General features: G+C 48.4%; 1 protein-coding gene across 4 annotated transcripts in view; it reads left to right on the top strand.

Moving 5' to 3' along the window:
- Positions 1 to 20,141, top strand: part of KCNB1 (potassium voltage-gated channel subfamily B member 1) — a 110,314-nt gene extending 90,173 nt beyond the window's left edge. The window contains exons 3-5 of one of the 4 annotated variants that reach the window (XR_010935415.1): positions 10,330 to 12,981; positions 13,413 to 13,524; positions 16,371 to 20,141. Coding sequence is in view for 1 of the 4 variants with exons in the window: in XM_067708415.1 (XP_067564516.1) it covers positions 10,330 to 12,339 (2,010 nt within the window). In the remaining 3 variants the exon portion in view is untranslated. Of the gene's footprint in view, positions 1 to 10,329 lie in introns of all 4 variants that reach the window. The other 3 variants (XR_010935414.1, XR_010935413.1, XM_067708415.1) reach the window with 3 other exon arrangements.
- The last annotated feature ends 988 nt before the right edge of the window (positions 20,142 to 21,129 follow it).

Here is a 21,129-nt window from a genome sequence, read left to right as displayed (position 1 = left end):
AACCACTGCACCACCAGGGAAGCCCTATTATTCCCTTTTTACTGACAAGGAAACTGAGGTGAAGTTCCTTGTGTAAATTTACACAGCTGTGTAAGGGATACCCACCCTTTGGCCTCCCTCCAAAGAAAAATAATAATAACTAATTGTAACGGCTCCCACCTTAGTATAGTCTTACATCGAGCTGAAGTCTTCCTCCCAGTTTTTAAAAAAATGAGCAGCTAACATTCACTGGACCTCTACTGTGTGCCAGCCATTTTCTCAATGAATCCTCAGTGAAATAGGAACTGGTTATCCTCATTGCAGAGATGAGGAAATTGAAGCTCAGAGAGGTTAAGTAACATGTCCAAGGTCTCATGGCTTGAAAATTAAGAAGCTGGGATTAAAATGCAGGTCTAGTTCTTAACCAGTATATTCTAGTACCTCCACCCCACTGGACCTAGCCCATTCATTCATTTTTTTAATTCACTTATCCTGTCTTCTTCCTATATGTAATGAGTGAATGAAGCCAGGGTTCACCGTAAAAGAGAGTGGATGAAAATCCGTATTACAGAGTCTCCCTGATAATGATGACATGACGAGATCCTCATTGTTTTCAACCTCACATTGTTACTGTTGAAGGACTCATACCAGGAGGAGAAGTATCAGTTTAGCTATTGTCTTGATGCTCTCCTGGGCTTGAATTATTAATACTATCCCTGAGCAGTTGTTTCTTTGCGAGGATCTTTGTAAGCCTTTCATCTTTGTGTGCAAGGACTAGTTCAGCTAAAACCAGATAGAACCTGCACTCCAACTCAACCGGATGAATTAGAATACCCTAGATTATGCTGCAGTACGTACGAACACACAGTCTCATGACTTTATACGTCAAGGTTTATTTCTGACTCATGTGATTCCCACTGAGGATCCAGTAACAACCCCGCACAGCTCTCTTCCAAGTGGTGACTCAAGAATCCAGTAGCTCTGAGCATGAGACCTCCATTCCTGCAGCTACAGACCCTCAGTAGATATTGCATGAAAAAGATCAGAGATGTGAAGACACTTGGCCTAAGGATGCCCAGCCAGAATTAGAAAGTAGGTCTCTAGACTATCCACACATCCATTTTACCTCAATATGAATCTCTACTGAGACTAAAATGCTATATGAAAAAGAACTATTGTTAAGTCACCCAAATGACTCTTTCTGAATGTATATTGGGCATTAACCAGCAAAACTGGCTATTGTCAAAATGACCACTCACAGGGCCATCATTCTGACGTTAGCCAGAGTGGTACCCAATCCCAGCATCCAGAGTAACACACTTAGTTACTCTCAGCCACCCAGCCACCTCAGCCAAGCTCTCAGAGACTACGCTTCTCCCCATCCTGTCAGGCTCAGGGGCAAGAGGACAGGTTTGTGGCCGAGCAGAGCCTGTGGACACTGCCCTTGCCTAACAGCTCCTATGCTCCTTGTTTTTTTTTTTTTTGTTGTTGTTGTTTGTTTGCTTTTCCTTGCGGTACGCGGGCCTCTCACTGTCGCGGCCCCTCCCGCTGCGGAGCACAGGCTCCGGATGCGCAGGCCCAGTGGCCACGGCTCATGGGCCCAGCCGCTCCACGGCATGTGGGATCTTCCCGGACCGGGGCACGAACCCGCGTCCCCTGCATTGGCAGGCGGACCCCCAACCACTGCACCACCAGGGAAGCCCATGCTCCTTGTTTTTTATTCAAAACACTGCTCTCTGCAGCGGGGATGGACTGATGCCGTTCATCACCGTTAAGACTGACAGTCCCTTCCTCAGCTCCGCATGCCCTCAGCAAATAGCAGGACTTGGCGATCACTCAGGCAGGAAGGACACTGCCCCGCGTTTCTCCCCATCACCTCCTCCCTCTATAGGGATCAGAGTCAAGTTCCCACCCCCATCAGAGACATTGTCCTCAGATGCGCAGGAGGTTGTAACAGCACCAGCTTCTAGAATTCCTGCTTTGGCAAAGCTCATGAGAACTTAGTTGACGTGTTAGGAAAAGGGTACCCAACCCAGAGCTTTCTGGGAAGAGTCAGGTCACCTAGGGAAGATGGTTCAAGTGAGGGCATACATTAAAAACCATAACCCAGAGCCCAGGATGCTGGGATAAGAAAGGTCCTCAGTGTTTTAAAAAAAGGTGGGGTGGGTGCTTCAGAGTCTAGTAGACATGGATTTAAACCCTGCCTCTACCACTTCCTTAATTGTCGCTTTGGATATAGTTTTTCTCAGCCTCAGTTCTCCCAATTATAAAATGGAGGGAGGGGACACAGCACACCCTGCAGATTGTTTGGGGGATGAAATAACATTCTTTATTTAGACACAACCCCTGCCCTCCAGTTGCTTACATTCTACAGAGGTGGGCATTATTGTAAAACTGCAACTTGGACAGCATTATGAGGAGAAGGGCATAGCACTACTAGAGCCTGCAGTTAGGAATTTGACCTGGTCAGGGATGGCCTCCCTGAGGAGGTGATGCCTGAGCTGAGCTACGAAGGATGAGTAGGAGTTAACCAAGCAGAGTGGAGGGAAAAGCATTCCAGGCAGAAGGATCATGGAGACTATGAGGGACCAAAGGAAAGCTAATGTGCCTGAGATGAGAAAGCAAAGGGGAGCATGGAACAAGACGAGGGTGGAGAGTTAGGCAGGGTATAGACTAAGTGACTGGAACTGTGAGACCCCAAAATACAGTGGCTTAAACAAGATGGATGTTATGAGGTAGACCAGGAGCTGGCAAACTTCTTCAGTAAAGGGCCAGTCCAGGGCTGGGGTTAGCTTCCATCTCAGATCCGAGATAGCTGCTCCAGCTCTGTGCATCACATCTGCCTCCCCTCCAGCAAGAAAGAGGAAAAGGAGAGAGGGCAAGCATCCTTTTTGCTCACATTCCATTGGCCAAGCTTAGTCACATGGCCACATCTAACTACAAGGGAAGCTGGGAAATGTAGTCTTCATTCTGGGTAACCCTTTGTCCCACTAAAACTCTCTTACAATGAAAGAAGGGAAGAATAGATATTGGGGACATCTAGTGGCTTTGGGGACACCAGAAAGAGGTCAGTTTGCAGTGGTCCAGTGGGAGGTGAAGGTGACTTGGGACAGGGTCATGGCTTAGCAGGTGGAGCGAATGGAACAGATCCAAAGATGTTTGTGAGCCTGAAGGGAGAGCACTTGGTGACAGTTTGGATATGGAGGCAAAGGATGGGGTTGGATGTGGCAAGTGTGACCCTTAGGCTCCTGGCATGTGCAATTAGATGCAGGTCTTGTCTGGAAAGTTCTTCGTATATGGTAGCAGGTCAGGTAAGTGTTGCTGTCTTCAATATCATATCAGTGGGTCCAGGGGGCAAACCCGACACCTACAGAGACCTGACAGATAATGAAAGGAGTGAAGGGGCCTGTGGACACTGGGGAGCCCGTGCCCTGTCTAAAGGGACAGCTACTCCTTAGCGCCAGCCAGTTGTTGCCATGGGGAATGCAGGTTGAACGTGTAGACACAGCATGTGACGTTCCAAGGGAAATCTGAAAATCTAGATTTTCATGTGAAATCTCCTAATTTGGAAACTTGGACAAAGAAGTAAAAATAAATTTCTCGACCCCAAGGCCTCTGGTTTATAACGCCTGGGACACCCCCAGCAATGTCACTGCACCCTGTTTCCACCTGTGTGTCTCGGTTGCCTTCTCATGGTGAAGGCCTCTGTTGCCTGGCTCACCCCAAGGCCTTTATCCTCTATTGTCCCTGGATTCCTGTCCCTTTGCGCCCATGAGCGCCCCCTGCAGACTCCCGACTCCAATTTCTCACCAACCCCCGCCCCGACCAGAGGCCCCTACCTGTAGAAGAGGGAGCCAAATCCATCAGCCTGCTTCCAATCCCCTTAATCGGATCTGCGCCAGTGACCCTTCTGATTAAAACTCCCCATCTGTAATCCCCCCTTAAAGCTGAGGAAGCGGAAGCACCATAAAAGGAGCGAAAGGTTTGATGCTCCAGAAACTCTGCCACCTCCTACGTCCTTGAAAACGTCTTGGGGAGACGCACAGACCTGAACTGGAGTCCCAGATCCACTCCTTGCAAGTTGTGTGGCCCTGGAAAAGTCACTTCATTCTCTGAGCCTCCATTTCATTCATTTGCTTGATCATTCATTTATTAACTATTTAGGGATCTCCTGCTCTGTGCCGGGCACCGTTTCAGGAGCTGGGGTTACAGCAACGCAAGACAAACCCAGCCTGGGCCCTCATGCAGGTGACATTCTATTGCAGGACACAGAGGAGGAAATTCCAGCTTGGAAAGATCAGTGCCGTGAAGGGACAAACTCAAGGGCTGTGAGAGTCCAGAGGGTGGGTGTTCTCAACCCACAACCGGGAGTCAGAGAGGGCTCACTGGAGCAAGTGGCTTCTGAGCTGAGGCCAGAACAGGCTGTAGGAATCAGCCAGGAGAAGTAGGGGAGGAAGGATACTCCAGGCAGAAGGAACAGCATGGACAAGGATCTGGAGGTGTGAGCAACCATGGCAGAATGGCTTGGGAATTATAAGTGGTTTTGCCAGGATTCATTATGGAATATGCAGTGGGAAATGGAGGAAATGGTCCAGAGAGAGAAGAAAGGTGGACTTAGTACAAAATCCCAATCTCCTTTTTATGCCTTCTGCCTCTCTGACCTCATCTCCTCCCACTCTCCGCCTTGCTCACGCAGCCCCACCCACACTGAGCTTCTTTCTGTTGCTTGATATGCCAAGCTCATTCCCACCCCAGGACCTTTGCATACGCTGTGCTCGTTCCCACCCCAGGGCCTTTGCACATGCTGTGCTTGTACTTGGAATGCTCAGATCTTTGAATGACATACTCCTCACCTTCAATTCTCAGAACCAGCACATCTCCTGTGAAAGGCCTGTCCTGACCACCCAACCTCATGTGGACACCCCCAGTGCTTCTCTACTGATACTCCTGGTTTGTTTTTCTCAGTAACATGTAGCACATAATACTATCTGACATCATCTTGCTCCTTTATTGGTTTATGCGGTTTTTTGTCTGCCTTTCCCTACCAGTTCCTTAAGGCCAGGGAAATTGTCTTTCTTATCCATGCTGCATCCCCAGCAAAGAGCATAGCGCTTAGTAAGTGCTCAGTAAACATATGCCAACTAAATGCAAAAGGATCGGAACTTCATGGGGAGCCATTTCAGGGTTTACAGCAGGGCTGTGGCTTGCTCAGATTTCTGCTTCTCTCCTGTGACCCATCAATGTGGTTGTGAGGATTAAAAGCAATGGGATACTCTTTATGGAAAGCAACTTTTTATATAACTTATACTGAGGCTAATTTTATATAACATATAATTCACCATTTCCAGTGAGCAATTCAATGATTTTTCAGTAAATTTGCCAAGTTGTACAACCATCATCCTAAATCAATTTTATAACATTTTCATCATCCCCATGAGATCCTTCATGCCCATTAACTGTTAATTCCTGTCCCCACCCTGGCAACAACTAACCTGCCTTCTGTCCCTATAGGTGTGTCTTATCTGGTCATTTCATATAAATGGAATCATACACTATGTGGCTTTTTGTGTCTGGCTTCTTCCACTCGGCATAATGTTTTCAAGATTCTTCCATATCGTATCATGTATTAGTATTTCATTCCTTTTTATGGCTGAATAATATTCCATTGTATAGATAGACCACAGTTTGTACATCCATCAGTTGATGGACGTTCAGGTTGATTTCACTTTTTGCCTCTTACAAATAATGCTGCTGGGAAGATGGATGTGTATGAAAACAGTTTGCAGGACCTGAACACTAGGTGCAGCTCTCTTCTGGCCAGAGCTTCTAGTGTTGTTGCACAGACTTGACCCTAATGGGCTGTGTGACCATAGACTAGTCCCTTCCTTTCTCTGCTTCAGTCTCCCCATCCTTCCAGAAAGGAGCCTGGACCCTTTTCTGCACAGACATTCTGTGCCTTGTCCATATTCCTGGAAGAGCAGGGAAGTGGTCAGAGCAAGTGATAAACAGCCTGTTTATTGCTGGAGCCAAAGGTAGGCATCCTGTGATTACCACCAGAGCCAACAATTTTTTTTAGAATGAGAAAGGGAATCCAGAACCCTTGATTCCCCCCTGGGTACCCCTACCTGCTAATTTCTTCTCCCAGAGGACCAAAACCCCCTCCCACGCTTGGTGCAGACAAGTAGGCTGCAGGCTTCAGAACCTCATTGCAGGGAGGGAATTTGGCGACAGCCTCTGAGTCCTGGTCCTGTTTCCTGCCTCTGCTCCCTGGGTTCCTGGAGTCCTGCCCAAACCCGATTGGGCTCAGATCCAGGAAAGCAAGGCTGAAAATGCAGGGACCTGGCCAGGGGTTTGAGCCGGGGCCGGGAGGACTCATTGCTGGCCTGGCTGGTCCCCCATCCCTGCAGCCCATCCCAGAGACTAAATCAATACTGTTCATTTGGGTTCAAGACTGTTTAGAGGATGTCTGCTGGCTTAGCCAGGCACTGGGGTCCACAGACCTAGTCCTGGACCTCCAGAAGCAACAAGTCCAGAGGCTGGAGGTAAGGGTGACAATAAATTATCCAAATAATAATTTAATAACATAAAATATATATTAAGTGGCTGTTATGTGGTAGGTGCTCAATTACTTTCATCTCCATTTTAGAGATAAAGAAATGGAGTCTCAGAGAGAGGAAGTGATTTGTCCAAGGCCACTCAGCCAGGTGGGAATAATAACACTACTGCTCAGAGCCAAGTCCAACCGGCTTATAAAGAAATATAGTGTTGTGAAATAATAAAAGCAATAAAAGTTGATCTAAGGGCCTTATGAATTCATTGAATTCCCTTTGCCGCCTTTCAGTGACCCACCCCCATCTTACAGATGAGGAGACTGAGGCACAGAGGGTTTAACTCATGTTCAGGAGCTCCCCAGTCAGGAAGTGTAACCCTGACCCTAAGGGCTTCAGCAGGTCTGGAAGAGAAAGCAGTCTTGTGGGCAGGGCTAGGAAGGGTGGGTCACACTGCATTAGCACAAGTGCTATTTGATGAGTGCATGTGCCAGGGCAGGAGGCCTGGCAGCCTCTGACCCTCCCAACGCAGCCCTGAGCAGCGGACACCCCCCTCCAGGATGCAGTGAGGCCTCTGCCTGCATTTTCTTCTTTCCTAAGCATCCTCAGGCTGAGAGGACGGGAGGGGAGAGCACTTTCTGGGGTCCAAAGAGGGGGTGCCCGCCTTAGAATAACAGCGCTAAGGACTGTACAATAGGTGGGTGCATAATTCATGCATCTGTCAGCAGACATCAATTATGTGGGCCTTCCCTGGAGTTGTCTGGGGGTTAGAAACTGGAGCAGGCTTCCCCTGCCAGCCTCTGGGGGAAATGAGATCTCCCAGCTCTTAAAGGAACAGACTCCCCAGGAATCTGCTCCATTCTCCTGCAGCTGCCCTCAGGGCCAGGAGTCAGAAACTGTAGCAGCTCCACTGCAGGGGCTCAGCCCCGAGGTCCCAGCTGGCTGCTCTGTAAGGTCAGACCCACTCTGTGCCTAGCTCTGTGCTAACAGCTCTTTTCCCTCATTCTACAGCTCCTGAGGGGCTGACTGCTGGTATATCCCAGAGTTTCTCAACGTTGGTACTATTAACATTTGGGGCCTGATCGTTCTCCCTGGTGGGGACTGTCCTGTGCATTGTATTTAACAGCATCCCTGGCTCCACCCTCCAGCTGCCATTATCACCCCTCCTCCAAATCGTGACAACAAAAAATTTCTGCAGGATTTGCCAAAGGTCCCCAAAGGAAGGGGGAGGGGTCAAAATCATCCCCAGTTAAGAACTACTGGAGGATCCCCATTTTACAAATAAGGAAACTGAGGCAAGGAAAGTTGCAATGCCCAAGGCCACGGGACCCATAAATGGCCGTGAACTTGAGCCACAGCCAAGAAACACCATGAAAACCTGTTGCCCTAGGCGCTGTGGGTGCAGAGGTGAGTCTCAGAATCCATCCCTGTCCCCCCAAAGCTTACAGATTCTGGGCAGTGATGGACACATTCACACACACACACACACACACACACACACACACACACACACACACCCCTGTAATAGGCTGTAGTGTGCTGAGAACCCCAACGCTGGCAAAATGACGAGGGAGCCCAGAGAATGGAGTGGCTGGCCCCTCCAGGGATGACCTCTGCAGGGAGGGGCCATGTGGGCTGGGTCTTAAAAGATGGATTGGAATTCACTGGACAGAAAGGAAGAGGCACAGACCTGCAGAACTGACCAATGATAGTGTGTGATTAGGGAAGCGTGAAGTTTGGGAACCTGTGGCAGGAGAGGCCAAAGAGAGGGGGTCAGAGTCAAACTCAGAGAGACTCGGCAACCATGTGTCCTGATCGGGGATGTGTTGCAGGGGACAGAACCCTCTCACGCTCACCCAAGCGGCAGCGGCATTTACTTTCAGGATACGGCAGGCAGTTTCAGAACAAGGGCGAGAAGCAAAGACTAGCTGGCCCCTCGGAGGCTGGGTGTTCTGGGCTGACAGGGTGTGGGCTGAGCTATTTCCCCTGTGATGACAGCTAACATTTATTAGACATTCACTAGGTGCTGCTGGAACCTGTCCTGAGTGCTTTGCATGTGTTAACATTAACATTTAATCTTCACAGCAGCTCTCTGAGATAGATATTGTCATTATCATCCCATTTTGCAGATGAAGAAACTGAGGCTTAGAGAAGTTAAATGCCTGACTAAAGGTAAGGAAGTGGAAGCACTGAGACTTGAATCCAAAACAGCCTGACACCAGAGCCCAAGCATTTAACTGTGGCCCTCTACACCCTTTTCAGGTCTCCTGTGTCCTCTCTGCTTCTTCTCTCTGCCGCTTCCCTTTAATTTCTGGCTTCTCTAAAAGGTTCAGCTTTCTCGGATTTTGTTATGGTTTTTCTGATCCCCTACAACGTGAGTGAAAAGTTGCTTGAGGCTTGGGCTTATCGTGAAGCTGGTTCAGGCCTGGACCGTACTTGACCATTTAATTCAGAGGCTCACCACCCCCATAACCCACTCACCCCTGGATCCCTGAACTCAAATCTTCCATGGTGGACCGGTTCAGCCCAGCCTGGGTTTTCTGTCCATCTCTGGCCACTCAGCGGCAGCCAGGATCAAATGATACAAGCATGGAGACCCCACCCCCACCCGCTGCCCTTTAGCAGGGGCAGCAGAAAGGGAGGCACAAGTCTATGAGAAGAGGACAGCTTTTGGGGGGTGGGGAGGAGGGCTGATAGATAAGTTTAGGAGTCTAGATTTTTTCCTGAAGAGTCCTGGAGATTTATTGAGCAGGAGAGTGATGTGACTGGATTTGTATTTTTGAAAAAAAGACCCTAGAGCAATTTATTACATCTGCTTGCATTTCTGCATAAGCTGTAGATTAGCCTAGGCTCCATTAAATTCAACAAACATCCAGTGAGCCCAAACATCTGGACCAAACCCTCTTCTTGATCCAGGGGACTCAAAGGTAGTTAAGCTGTGATCCTTAGCCTCAAAAATTCATAGTCATACTCAGGAGTTAATAACATGAGACCAGGATGTCTAGGCCTCCCTGAAAATCACCTGCAAAACCTTGAGTGTTTAGCAAAAAGGTCTGTGGCTTTCATCTCATTTCTAACACATTCTTAAGAGCTCACGTATTGGGGTCAGACAGACCCAGGTTAAAATACTGGCTCTGCAACTTACTAGCTTTGGAAGCCTAAGTTTCCTCATCTTTTCATTGGAAGAACAACTTAATGGGGTTGTTGTAAGAATGAAATAAGGAATTGCATGGAAAGTGACAAGCATCGTGCCTCGAATACAATGAACGCTCGATAAAGGGTAACTATTGATATTATCATTAGTATAATGTCGGGAAAGCGGTAACCCACCCCATAATAGTTATGAACCACTGGTCTAGATCATGAGATGGCCAACTATGGCTTGCAGCCCACTTCCTGTTTTTGTAAATAAAGTTTTATTGAAACAGCTATGCTCATTCGTTTATGTATTATCCAAGGCTGTTTTCATGCTATAACTGCAGAGTTAAATGGTTGCAACAAAGAATTCATGGGCTTCAAAGTCTAAAAGATTTACTATCTGGCCCTTTATAGAAAAAATTGACTGACCCCTGGGCTTGATGATTAGCTTTAAATCTTTTCAATTCTCTGGGCCTCAGTTTCCACGTCTGTATGATAAATGGATTGGAATAAATAATCTTTTTAGCTCAAACATCCAGTCATTAGGTGATTAGTGAGCTATGAAAATGCTCTTGAATGTTGAGGAATGTCCTGCAACCCAGAGTATTAGGATGACCATCCCATTGGTGGTTGATAACTAAATTCCACTCTCTTCTCCTCACAGATCCTTGCCATAATTTCCATCATGTTCATCGTCCTCTCCACCATTGCCCTGTCTCTCAACACACTGCCGGAGCTGCAGAGCCTTGATGAGTTTGGCCAGACCACAGACAACCCCCAGCTGGCCCACGTGGAGGCCGTGTGCATTGCATGGTTCACCATGGAGTACCTGCTGCGGTTCCTCTCCTCCCCTAAAAAGTGGAAGTTCTTCAAGGGCCCGCTCAACGCCATTGACTTGTTGGCCATCCTGCCATATTATGTCACCATCTTCCTCACTGAATCCAACAAGAGCGTGCTGCAGTTCCAGAATGTCCGCCGCGTGGTCCAGATCTTCCGCATCATGCGTATTCTCCGCATTCTTAAGCTCGCACGTCACTCCACTGGCCTCCAGTCCTTGGGCTTCACTCTGCGGAGGAGCTACAATGAGCTGGGCTTGCTCATCCTCTTCCTTGCCATGGGCATCATGATCTTCTCCAGCCTTGTCTTCTTTGCCGAGAAGGATGAGGATGACACCAAGTTCAAAAGCATCCCAGCCTCTTTCTGGTGGGCCACCATCACCATGACGACCGTTGGGTATGGAGACATCTACCCCAAGACTCTCCTGGGGAAAATTGTGGGGGGTCTTTGCTGCATTGCAGGGGTCCTGGTGATTGCTCTTCCCATCCCCATCATTGTCAATAACTTCTCTGAGTTCTACAAGGAGCAGAAGAGGCAGGAGAAAGCAATCAAGCGGAGAGAGGCTCTGGAGAGAGCCAAGAGAAATGGCAGCATCGTATCCATGAACATGAAGGATGCATTCCCCCGGAGCATCGAGGTGATGGACATTGTGGTTGAGAAAAGTGGAGAGAACATGGGTCAGAAAGACAAAGTGCAAGATAATCACTTGTCTCCCAACAAATGGAAATGGACAAAGAGGACACTGTCCGAAACCAGCTCAAGTAAGTCCTTTGAAACCAAGGAGCAGGGATCCCCTGAGAAGGCCAGATCATCTTCTAGTCCTCAGCACCTGAACGTCCAGCAGTTGGAAGACATGTACAATAAGATGGCCAAGACACAGTCTCAACCCATCCTCAATACTAAGGAGCCAGCAACACAGAGCAAACCAAAGGAAGAACTTGAAATGGAGAGTATCCCCAGCCCCGTAGCCCCTCTGCCCACTCGTACAGAAGGGGTCATTGACATGCGAAGCATGTCAAGCATTGATAGCTTCATTAGCTGTGCCACAGACTTCCCTGAAGCCACCAGATTCTCCCACAGCCCTTTGGCATCACTCCCCAGCAAAACCGGAGGTGGCATGGCCCCAGAGGTTGGCTGGCAGGGAGCTCTGGGTGCCACTGGTGGTAGGTTTGTGGAGGCCAACCCCCCCGCTGATGCCAGCCATCCCTCTGCTTTCTTCATTGAGAGCCCAAAGAGTTCCATGAAGACCACCAACCCCTTGAAGCTTCGAGCACTTAAGGTCAACTTCATGGAGGGGGATCCCAGACCATTAGTCCCCGTTCTAGGGATGTACCATGACCCTCTTAGGAACCGGGGGGGTGCTGCGGCAGCCGTTGCTGGGCTGGAGTGTGCCACACTCTTGGACAGGCCTGTGCTGAGTCCAGAGTCCTCCATCTACACCACAGCAAGTGCTAGGACACCCCCCCGGTCGCCAGAGAAACACACAGCAATAGCGTTCAACTTTGAAGCAGGTATCCACCAGTACATTGATGCGGACACAGATGATGAGGGGCAAGTGCTCTACAGTGTGGACTCCAGCCCCCCCAAGAGCCTCCACGGGAACACTAGTCCCAAGTTCAGCGTCGGGACAAGATCAGAGAAGAACCACTTTGAAAGCTCCCCCTTACCCACCTCCCCTAAGTTCTTAAGGCAGAACTGTATTTACTCTACAGAAGCATTGACTGGAAAAACTCCCAGTGGTCAGGAAAAGTGCAAGCTTGAGAACCACATCTCCCCCGACGTCCGCGTGTTGCCGGGGGGAGGAGCCCATGGAAGCACACGGGATCAGAGCATCTGAACCACCTCCACACGGAGGAGAGACTTGTGGCAGGGTCCAAAGAGGAGTGCTGTTCAGCTTACCTGCCGTGGAGCTTTTCTGCATGACCTCTGAAACAGAAAGGCTTTGTAAAGCCCCCAGAAAGAAGAGAGACCAGAGAAATCTCCCTTAAAACCTTGAGAGCCGTTAACGGGTCCATCAGAGTGAAGTTGGCCAAGCCACAGGGTATGGCGCCTCCTTGTAACAGCTCCACGGCCCTCTTTGGAAGATGACAAGAGCAGAACTCACAGCCACCACTACCACGTTCTAGACATAACCAAGGCCACCTACTCCCCATTCTTCTCTCGTGGCTTTCCATCACAGCCTCTGAGGGCAAGATCGCCATCCCTCCTGGCTTCAGCTGGAGAAGGATGCCGGAACAAGTGGCTGGTGTTAAAAGAGTGGGTTGACCAATTTGGTTTTGGGTGTTGCCTGGCCACCTCTAGGAACTTCTGTCCATCACCTGCTGGATGGATCCCACTGTTAGAAGGCTACAGGGAATGCTTGTGTCATGGGGAAAACTGCACCATAAGCCACGATCCCAGCGCAAAACCCTTCCTCAAATGTCTTCATTGACTTCAGTATTCCGTAGTACCTGAGATTTTATTTTGAGATATCATCAGGGTGAGTTGCACCACTTGTACTCAATTCTAATTGCCCCCTGGCAATCTGGGAAGAGTTCAGAAGGCGGGCACTCAGCCAACAGTATGAACTCTGAGCATTGCTTTAGGGTTATAGAAGGAAAATGCTTTCTGTACATCGCTAGTGTAGACTCAAAAGATATGCAAGTGTCAAATATGCAGAAGAATAGCTTATTCAAAGAGACTGTATGTTACCGAAGAACAGAATAAAATCTGATTTTTTTTTTTACCTGAAAAAAACGAAAGGAAAAAAAAAAAACCCCATTTGAAATGCCCAGTTCAGACTTTTGAATACTTCCTGCTGGGGCAGGGAAAGCATTTACTATAATAGAAATTCTTTTTTGTTTCCTGTGATATTCAAGTTTGAAAAAAAAAAAGTTAAAATAAAAAGCACTTTATGTTTTTCAAAAATAGGTTCTACCAGGGACAGTGTCAACATCTTGCACCTTAAAACTAGCATGATTTCCCGTGGGCCACTTGTTGGGACTACAGTTGGGTTTTTGCTCCAGGCATGTGTCTGGCCACGGTGAGTGATACTGTGCTGGTATTGCTGTCTGCTGTGTCAAAGTCTGTGGGCTCCTTCCCTGCCCCCCTGAAGCTTCCCCTTAACCCTCTTGCATCAGGAAGGGTTCTTGGCCCCTGCATGGGGCCTCTTGTAAAGTCATGTGTACAGGAAACAGGAACATCTCAGAAGAATGAAGTAGACGGTTGGGCATTGGGTGTTTTACTCTGTTCTCTTTCTTGTCAACCAGGTGTTGGTGTGTTTTCAGTGTCACTGTCTGTACTAACAGCTCAGCTCTCCTTTCTGCAGCCATCAATGCAGCCAGTACCGACAAAAGCAATAAGTATTTGTGTGCATTGTGAGCGGTTCTGGTCTATCTCTTGGTGTTGGTCTTCCTGTCTTAGTTTGATGACCTGGCGTTGGCCTGCCTGATTTTAGTCCAACAGCATGTTGGTGTTGGCCGTTCCTCAGGGCAGTAACACTGAGTGGAGCCGCTGGTTAGCAGGATGCCAAGCTGTTGGCCCATGTGTCAGTAAAGATGACACATTATTGATCTGCTTGTCTTTAGTACAATGAACCGATGTTGTTCTCCTAATACAATTTTGAAGGATGGTGTCCCAGGTACGATAGTGTAGATCTGCCAATCCTCCATACAGTGCCAGGCATGTGTCTTCCTGATGGAACAAAACATGGTTTCCCTGTCCTTCGTAGAATATGTTGTTGGTCTGCCTGTTAGTACAACGGCACAATCCACCTGTCAGTGCACAGACATCATGGCGTCATTCTGCCTGCGCTCTGCACAGTGGCATGAGGTTGGGCGACCTGTCACAGGTATGATGACGTGGCATCATTCCACTGCCCTTAAAAACGCGTGTTCTCTGCTGCGTATACACCCGGTTCATACTGCTTCTCAGCATCTCCAAGGATTGTAGATCCCTCCAAGAGGGTGCAGTCCTGTTTTTTGCTGCATTAACAAAGTATCTTGACTCTGGAAGTTTCTTCGGAGTACTCTCGCAGCAAATGCAAAGGGATTTAAGGGGCAGGGAGTATGAGGTCAGCCTGTGCTGGCGGCACACCAGAGAGAGGAAGCTCCCAAGGTGCTTTACTGAGCATACAGTACAAGCTGGGGGCCTGTGGAGGAAAGGCCGCAGAACAGTCCTCCCTGGGCCATCTCACGTCTCTTTGTTTCCATCACCATTTACATCCGCCATCAGCACAAATGTGAAAATTCAGGGAAAACAAACAAATGCTTTTTGATAAAAGTAAATAGTTGTGATTTCCGATTCAGATTTTTTAGAGCTGATGCTATCTGTAAAAATTAATAATAATAATATAGTCTATTTTACATATCAGGAAAGTGAACATGTTTAAATATAGCCATATATAGCGAGAAGGAACTTACCACCCCTTCTTCAAATCGAGGCATTTCATTTGCTGGTTGAAGCAGACGAGAAGTGTACAGATTAGAAATGATTTCTTTCTTTCTTTTTTTTTTAAACGAATAACCAATTGGTGCAACTCTCCTTGTCTCTAACCAAAGGCCCTTTCTGCCTTGTGTGGTCGTGCAGGACCTACCCCTTCCTTCCTCATGTATTTTGTCTGAACTTAAAGTAGCATTTTATTGAGTCACTTTTGAAGGATGAATTCAGAAGTATCATTAAGAACCTACCTTTTCAGGCTTAATAGCCAGAGTCCTATAGAGTTCTTATAGAAACAGAATAACTGAAACTCAGCATATACTATGCTTAGAAAGTACTGCGTTTTGTTTTGGGTTTTCCTTTTACTTGTGGATGTATTGTAGGAATATAGCTTTTACCCTGTGCCGATTCAAAATAGAGTATTGTCAGTTCTCCCAGGCCCCCACCTGCCAAAAAGAAACATACCCAGATTTTTAATATGTGTACACCCTACCTGTACCTGTGTACGCGCACTGGGATATCTACCTGAGTCTCCAGTGAGAAGCTAACCTTGATAGACGGGTGTTGATGGAGGAGAGGAAAGCAATGGTTTGGAGGCAAATACTGGCTTTAACTTGATGGTCCACGTACCACCCATTCCTAAACCAACGAAAGTGGGGAAAAAAAACGAGTCATCCCAAAGAAATGAATCTAGGGACTGGAGGTGAATGGATGCCTGGTCCCTTTGGCAAATTCAGTAAAACTCATCAAGAACCCCACCAAACTTACACCATTATCAAAAAGGGCTAGGGACCAGGTAGCTCTGTGTCCTGATCACACAGGGGACTGTCCACGACCCGCAGAGAGAGGTGGGAGAGCTCTGGGGGAGTCCTCCGTTTATTCACCTTTTTATCTTGGGGTAAAGAAGCAATAGGACTTCGGTGCAGTAGATTTCTCAGTGCCTTCTTTAGGAATTTTACCTTAAGCACACTTAATGGGGAAAGAAAAAAGAGGAAAGAACATTCATTCCCGTGAAGCCCCTTTCTCTAAAAGCACTGGGGGTCAAGAAAGGAAGACGATGACGATGGGGAAACGGCAAAATCCTGAGGAGGCCATTCCCTTTCAACCCACCTGGCTTCTGCCCCTTTGAATTGCTGGTGATACAAACTTTTTCAGACTGATTCCTGACCTCTCCTCCGCCGTGTCTTAGTAACTGTAAGCCTCACCCCTGCCCTTTCTCTGAATAAGATCCACGTTTCTGAGCAGAAAAAACAGAACCGTATTCTCTTCTGTAAAACTGTAATGTATTGTTGATGTTTGTAACTGTTGTATATTTCTGTCTTGCTCCAAGTTATGGCTGGAGTGTATAGTCCATGGGCAGGGGGAAATTTAAAATTCACCATGGACAAGGGTCACTAATGCCAGGTGTCTCTCTCTCTCTCTCTCTCCTTTCCTCATTTCTCTGCCAACTAGTCTCAAGTAACACGACCCCGGGCTTCAGCCTCCAGTCAAGTAACTTTGAATCCAATGTGGTGAGAAGCCTCTAGCATGTGATCCTTTGAGAAAGGACTTTTTCTACTGCTGCGAAGTTGGCAGGCGTTAAAAGGGGGCTTCCCCTGACTCCCCCAGCAGGACAGTGGAGAACCTGCAGCCCTGAGCTAAAATTTCCTCGCCTCCCACTGCTTATATGACAGCATCCCAATGCTTTCACTCAACCCAGGGCGACTCAAACCAGCCCTGGCTACACCCAGAAATAAGAGTTACCTCTGCATTTTCTGTCGCCATTTTTCTGGCTCTAGAAGTATCTGATGCGTGACTACATCATAGGATGTCCACGCATCTCAGAGTAGTCTATTTTTCTGTTCGGATAAAATATATATATATGTATTTTTAGCAAATTTATAATTGGGCCATTGAGTCTAATTTCTTCTTTTGTAATACGGAATAACATCTTAGGGGTTTTATTGTTGGTCATAATCGCAGCTGATATCTTCTGGTCTCCTTCATTCCCTCCTGTTGCTCCTTGGACCGTTTTGTTTCTTCTTCTTTTCGTTTCTGATTTCCTGGAGGTGGGGAAAGGCTTTGGGGTCTGACTTCCTCATGCAGGCATTTCCTGACACAAGGCCTAGAATCTGTTGACCTGTTACTTTCCTCATTCTGTCTGTTCTATTTATTGTTCTTAAAACTCCAGAACACAGATGCAGGAGTGAAACCAGGGGAAGCAGGGCTACAGATGGCCCTTAAAATCAGGATGGGATGTGGGATGGTTTAGCTCATCCTCCACGCCGTTCCGGGGATCTAAAGGGACTGAGTTTGTTCATTTCCAGAGATCTTGGAATCTAAAATCTCGTGCGAGAAAACCTCCCTCTGACATTCCTGAGATTCAGAAGACGCCTAAACCCCTCTTGGCTGGCCTGTTGCCACGCCCAGCGCCCTGCTCTCCTGTGACATCAATTGGATCTGAAGGTCAGGGCACTTTCAGGTTCTTGCGAAACTTAGAGAAAATCCTGGGCCTCAGATCTCATCAACTTTTTATCAGCTCTTCATTTCAATCCATTTCCAACAGGCTTACCAAAAAACAGTGGCCAGACAAGCTTGCAGCCAAATCCTGAGCAGATGCGTCCCCAGAATCTGCCATCTCATCTCCCCTTCCCTTTCCAGTTGCCTGGCTCCATAGAGCCAGACATTCGTGGCAAGGGCAGTGGTATTTTTCCAGCTTCCTCCTATCCAGGCCTCGGGGAGTGTCTGGACTATCTTGATAATTAATTCCACCAGGCAGTTTCCAGACCTCGGGTAGGCAGAGGACATCTCACGAAGCAGGATCTTCAGCAGGAAATGATTCTCCATCCATCAGCTCATGCAGGAAGATGACTTAAGCCCAGATCATCTCCATCTTGCATCTATAGATTTTCATATCCCACCTGCCTCACTGTCAGCTACAGGGCTCTGGCCTCTGCCCAGGTCAGAGATCTGAACCAAATCAGGACCCCCAGATGGCAGTGAGCCATCCCTGTTGGGTCAACCCCAAGAGGAAACCATCCGAAGTACAAATTCTGGACTGAGATTCTAATCAGCGTTTTCCCACCGCCCCCAAATTCCTGGTAATCTGGTTTGAACCAGAGCCAACTAAAACAGACAAGATTTTTTTAAACTACTGCACAAGAAGAACAACAACAACAAAATTGTCTCCCAGTCATTTGCTAGGTTTGATGCCCAGATAAGCAAACACCCTTGCCCATGGCCGTTTTCATCTAGAAGTTGTGTAGTCTGGGTTTCCATCCACTGACCTTGATATTGGCTTAACCTGGAATTTCTCCTGAACTCCCCAAAATGACGTCTTGAAGACATGGATTTGGAAGGGACTCTGTTAATCGAGTGACCCCTCATCTTCACTGCTAACTCACTCTCCATTCCTTCTTGCAAAGATCCTGGAAAGATCTAAAGGTTGGCGGGGAAAGGGATGCAGTTCACCTGAGGGAGAGCCCACCTGCCCACATTATGTCTGCATGCCAGTCTCTGAAAGTTTCTCCTGCATGAAAGGGGCAGGGCAGTCAATTTCGGCTCAAATTAAGGAAGCACTTCTAATAGGTGGGCCTGCCTCACCATGGAACTCGATGCCATGTTGGGTAATGAGCTCTCTGACAGCACAGGTGTTTAAAGACAGGCTAGTTGATGTACAAAACGGATGTTGCTGAGGGAAGCTAGCACTGCATGCTGACCAAACTGAACGTCTGGAGAAGTTCTCTCTCCAGCACCTCCGCCCCACCCACTTCCAATGTATGCATGTGTGCGGGTGTGTGGTTTGAACATCTGAGCACAGGCTCAAGCAACTGGGGCACAGGCAGAGAGCACAGTTAGCAGAAACTCAGATTCTAGAATGTGGAGCTTTCTGGGGGAATGTCAGGGAGGGAAGTGGCAGCAGGATACCCTGATCCTCTGTGCTCCCCATCTTGGACAGTTTTAGTGACTCTGTTGGTCGCTTATCCACCCCAGTTCCCTGACAGGGACCACATGTGTGGGATGAGGCTCGAGCTCCCCTCCCCCAGGCCAGCCAAGGAGCAGCCCCCCTGTTTGGGCGGCCTTCTCACGGTGCTTCAGCCCTTCTGCCCAGGCCCTGGGCCCCCGTAGGCCTCAGGCTTTCTGTACATGAGATACAATTTTCCTTTACCCACTCGCCGGCTGCCTAATGAACAAACTGGCCAGGCAATAGCACATGGTACCATCCCTAAAGGGCTTTTTTTTTTTTTTTTTTTTTTTGGCAAATTAAACAGGAAATCCCATTCAAGACCCTTGAGAGTCCCCACCCAATGAAGTAAGTCCAGAAGGGCCAAAAGAAAGAGACAGCCGCAATCTAGTTTGACAACTAAACGAGGCTTCGGTTACCTGCAGGCTGAATGCTCGCTCTTCCCACCTCTGTAGCCCCTTCCCAAGTGAGTCTGGATACCGCATGCTCCAAGGACAGCATGTGACGAAAGAGGTTTCAAAGTTCCAGCTAACTGTGTATGGTGGGCTTGGAGGAAGTGAGGCTTCATCCTCAGGGTGACCCCAAGTCCAGGAAGTCTCAGGTTGCTTCATTATAGGATGAGGCAAAGCCATAGGTTTTGATGGATAGTCTGAGCAGCTGCCTTCCTCCCAAAATTAAACAAAAACCCAGTTTCCGAGATCCCCCTCTGAGGCTCTGCCCTACAGAAATAGCTCAAGTTGCTGGCTGCAATGAGATGACGATTCTGGAAAATGAAGAAAACTCCCAATTCTGTCCCATTAGGATGCTCTCCAGAGTCCTGCGTGGATTGTTGCATACTTCCTGCCTCCCTAAACTAATCCAGGTTTGGAAAACAAGGAGGGAAGCGCAGAAGAAGATGCCCATGAGGGGCTTCCCTGGTGGCACAGTGGTTAAGAATCCGCCTGCCGATGCAGGGGACACGGGTTCGAGCCCTGGTCCAGGAAGATCCCACATGTCACGGAGCAACTAAGTGTGCCGTGTGCCACAACTACTAAGCCTGCGCTCTAGAGCCTGTGAGCCACAACTACTGAGCCTGCATGCCACGACTACTGAAGCCCCTGTGCCTAGAGCCCACGCTCTGCAACAAGAGAAGCCACCTCAATGAGAAGCCCGTGCACCGCAGTGAAGAGTAGCCCCCGCTCGCCTCAACTAGAGAAAGCCCACGCGCAGCAATGAAGACCCAACGCAGCTAAAAAATAAATAAATAAATAAATAAAATAAATAAATTAAAAAAAAAAGAAGATGCCCCTGAGATCTGGACTTCTCCACAGCGGGGCTCAGGCTCCCTGGTCTTCACCAGGGCTTTGGGGTCTCTCTCTGATGAGCTTGACATCTGAGCTCCGGATGCCTGCAGGGTGGAGAAGAGGACAATCAGGAGCTGCTGGGCTGTGCAGCTGTGGCCCCTTTGCCCTCCAGGCCTGTCCTGGCTTCAATCCAAGGTCAAGGAACTCAGGGTTATTTCCCAACATATGACTCTGGCACATAGTGGTCACCCAACCCGTGTTTGGCTTTTTTTTTGAGTGGTTGTGTAAATGAGTGACTTCTGAGTGAATGAATGAATGAGTGAATGTGTGAGTGGAGAGAGGCGTTCATTCGTTCTCACCTGGTTTGAGGTTTTCCTAACTGGGAAGGAAGGAGAAATGGGAGGCTCCTCCCACTGAAGCCCGGAAGCCCCATCAGTGTCATCTGTTCTTTGACTCAATTGGTGGTCAAGATGACGGTCAAATTTTCTGCCCTAAGGGTCTTCTCAGAGCTACACTTCCAGGGGGCTACGGGGACATCCCCAGCCTCTTTTTGACCCTCCTATCCTGCATTTTCAGCCTCGCGCTCTAGTTTAGCTCACACTAGCCCACGGGGGACTACAAGGTGGTTTTCCAATAGGCTAGGCCAAGGGTCCAAGGTAACAGTTTCCCCTGGTCTGGGACTTGCTGGGGGCAGGGATGTGGGAGCTGATATCTGGAAACTGGATCGCATTCCCTGAGCCGTGGGAGCTGAGCTGGAAAACAGGGCCACCCTGTCCTCCAGCTTTGAGAGCCAATGGTCTTCCTTTTTTCTGAGCCCAACGCCCCCCCATGGTAGCATGCTCCCTGGTCCCATCAGCTAAGACCCTCTGTCTCTCCCAGGAACCATGGTGTGAGGTTGAGGCTTTTCTGCCAGCAAAGCCATTCTGATCGCCCCACCCATAATGGGGGCCAATCACATTAGCCATAAATGACCAATGTCCTTAGC

Source organism: Pseudorca crassidens, chromosome 15, assembly GCF_039906515.1.
Source record: "Pseudorca crassidens isolate mPseCra1 chromosome 15, mPseCra1.hap1, whole genome shotgun sequence".
Classification (NCBI taxonomy): Eukaryota; Metazoa; Chordata; class Mammalia; order Artiodactyla; family Delphinidae; genus Pseudorca; species Pseudorca crassidens.
The sequence above is the reverse complement of the archived record's forward strand: the minus strand, read 5'-3'. Positions and strand labels throughout refer to the sequence as shown.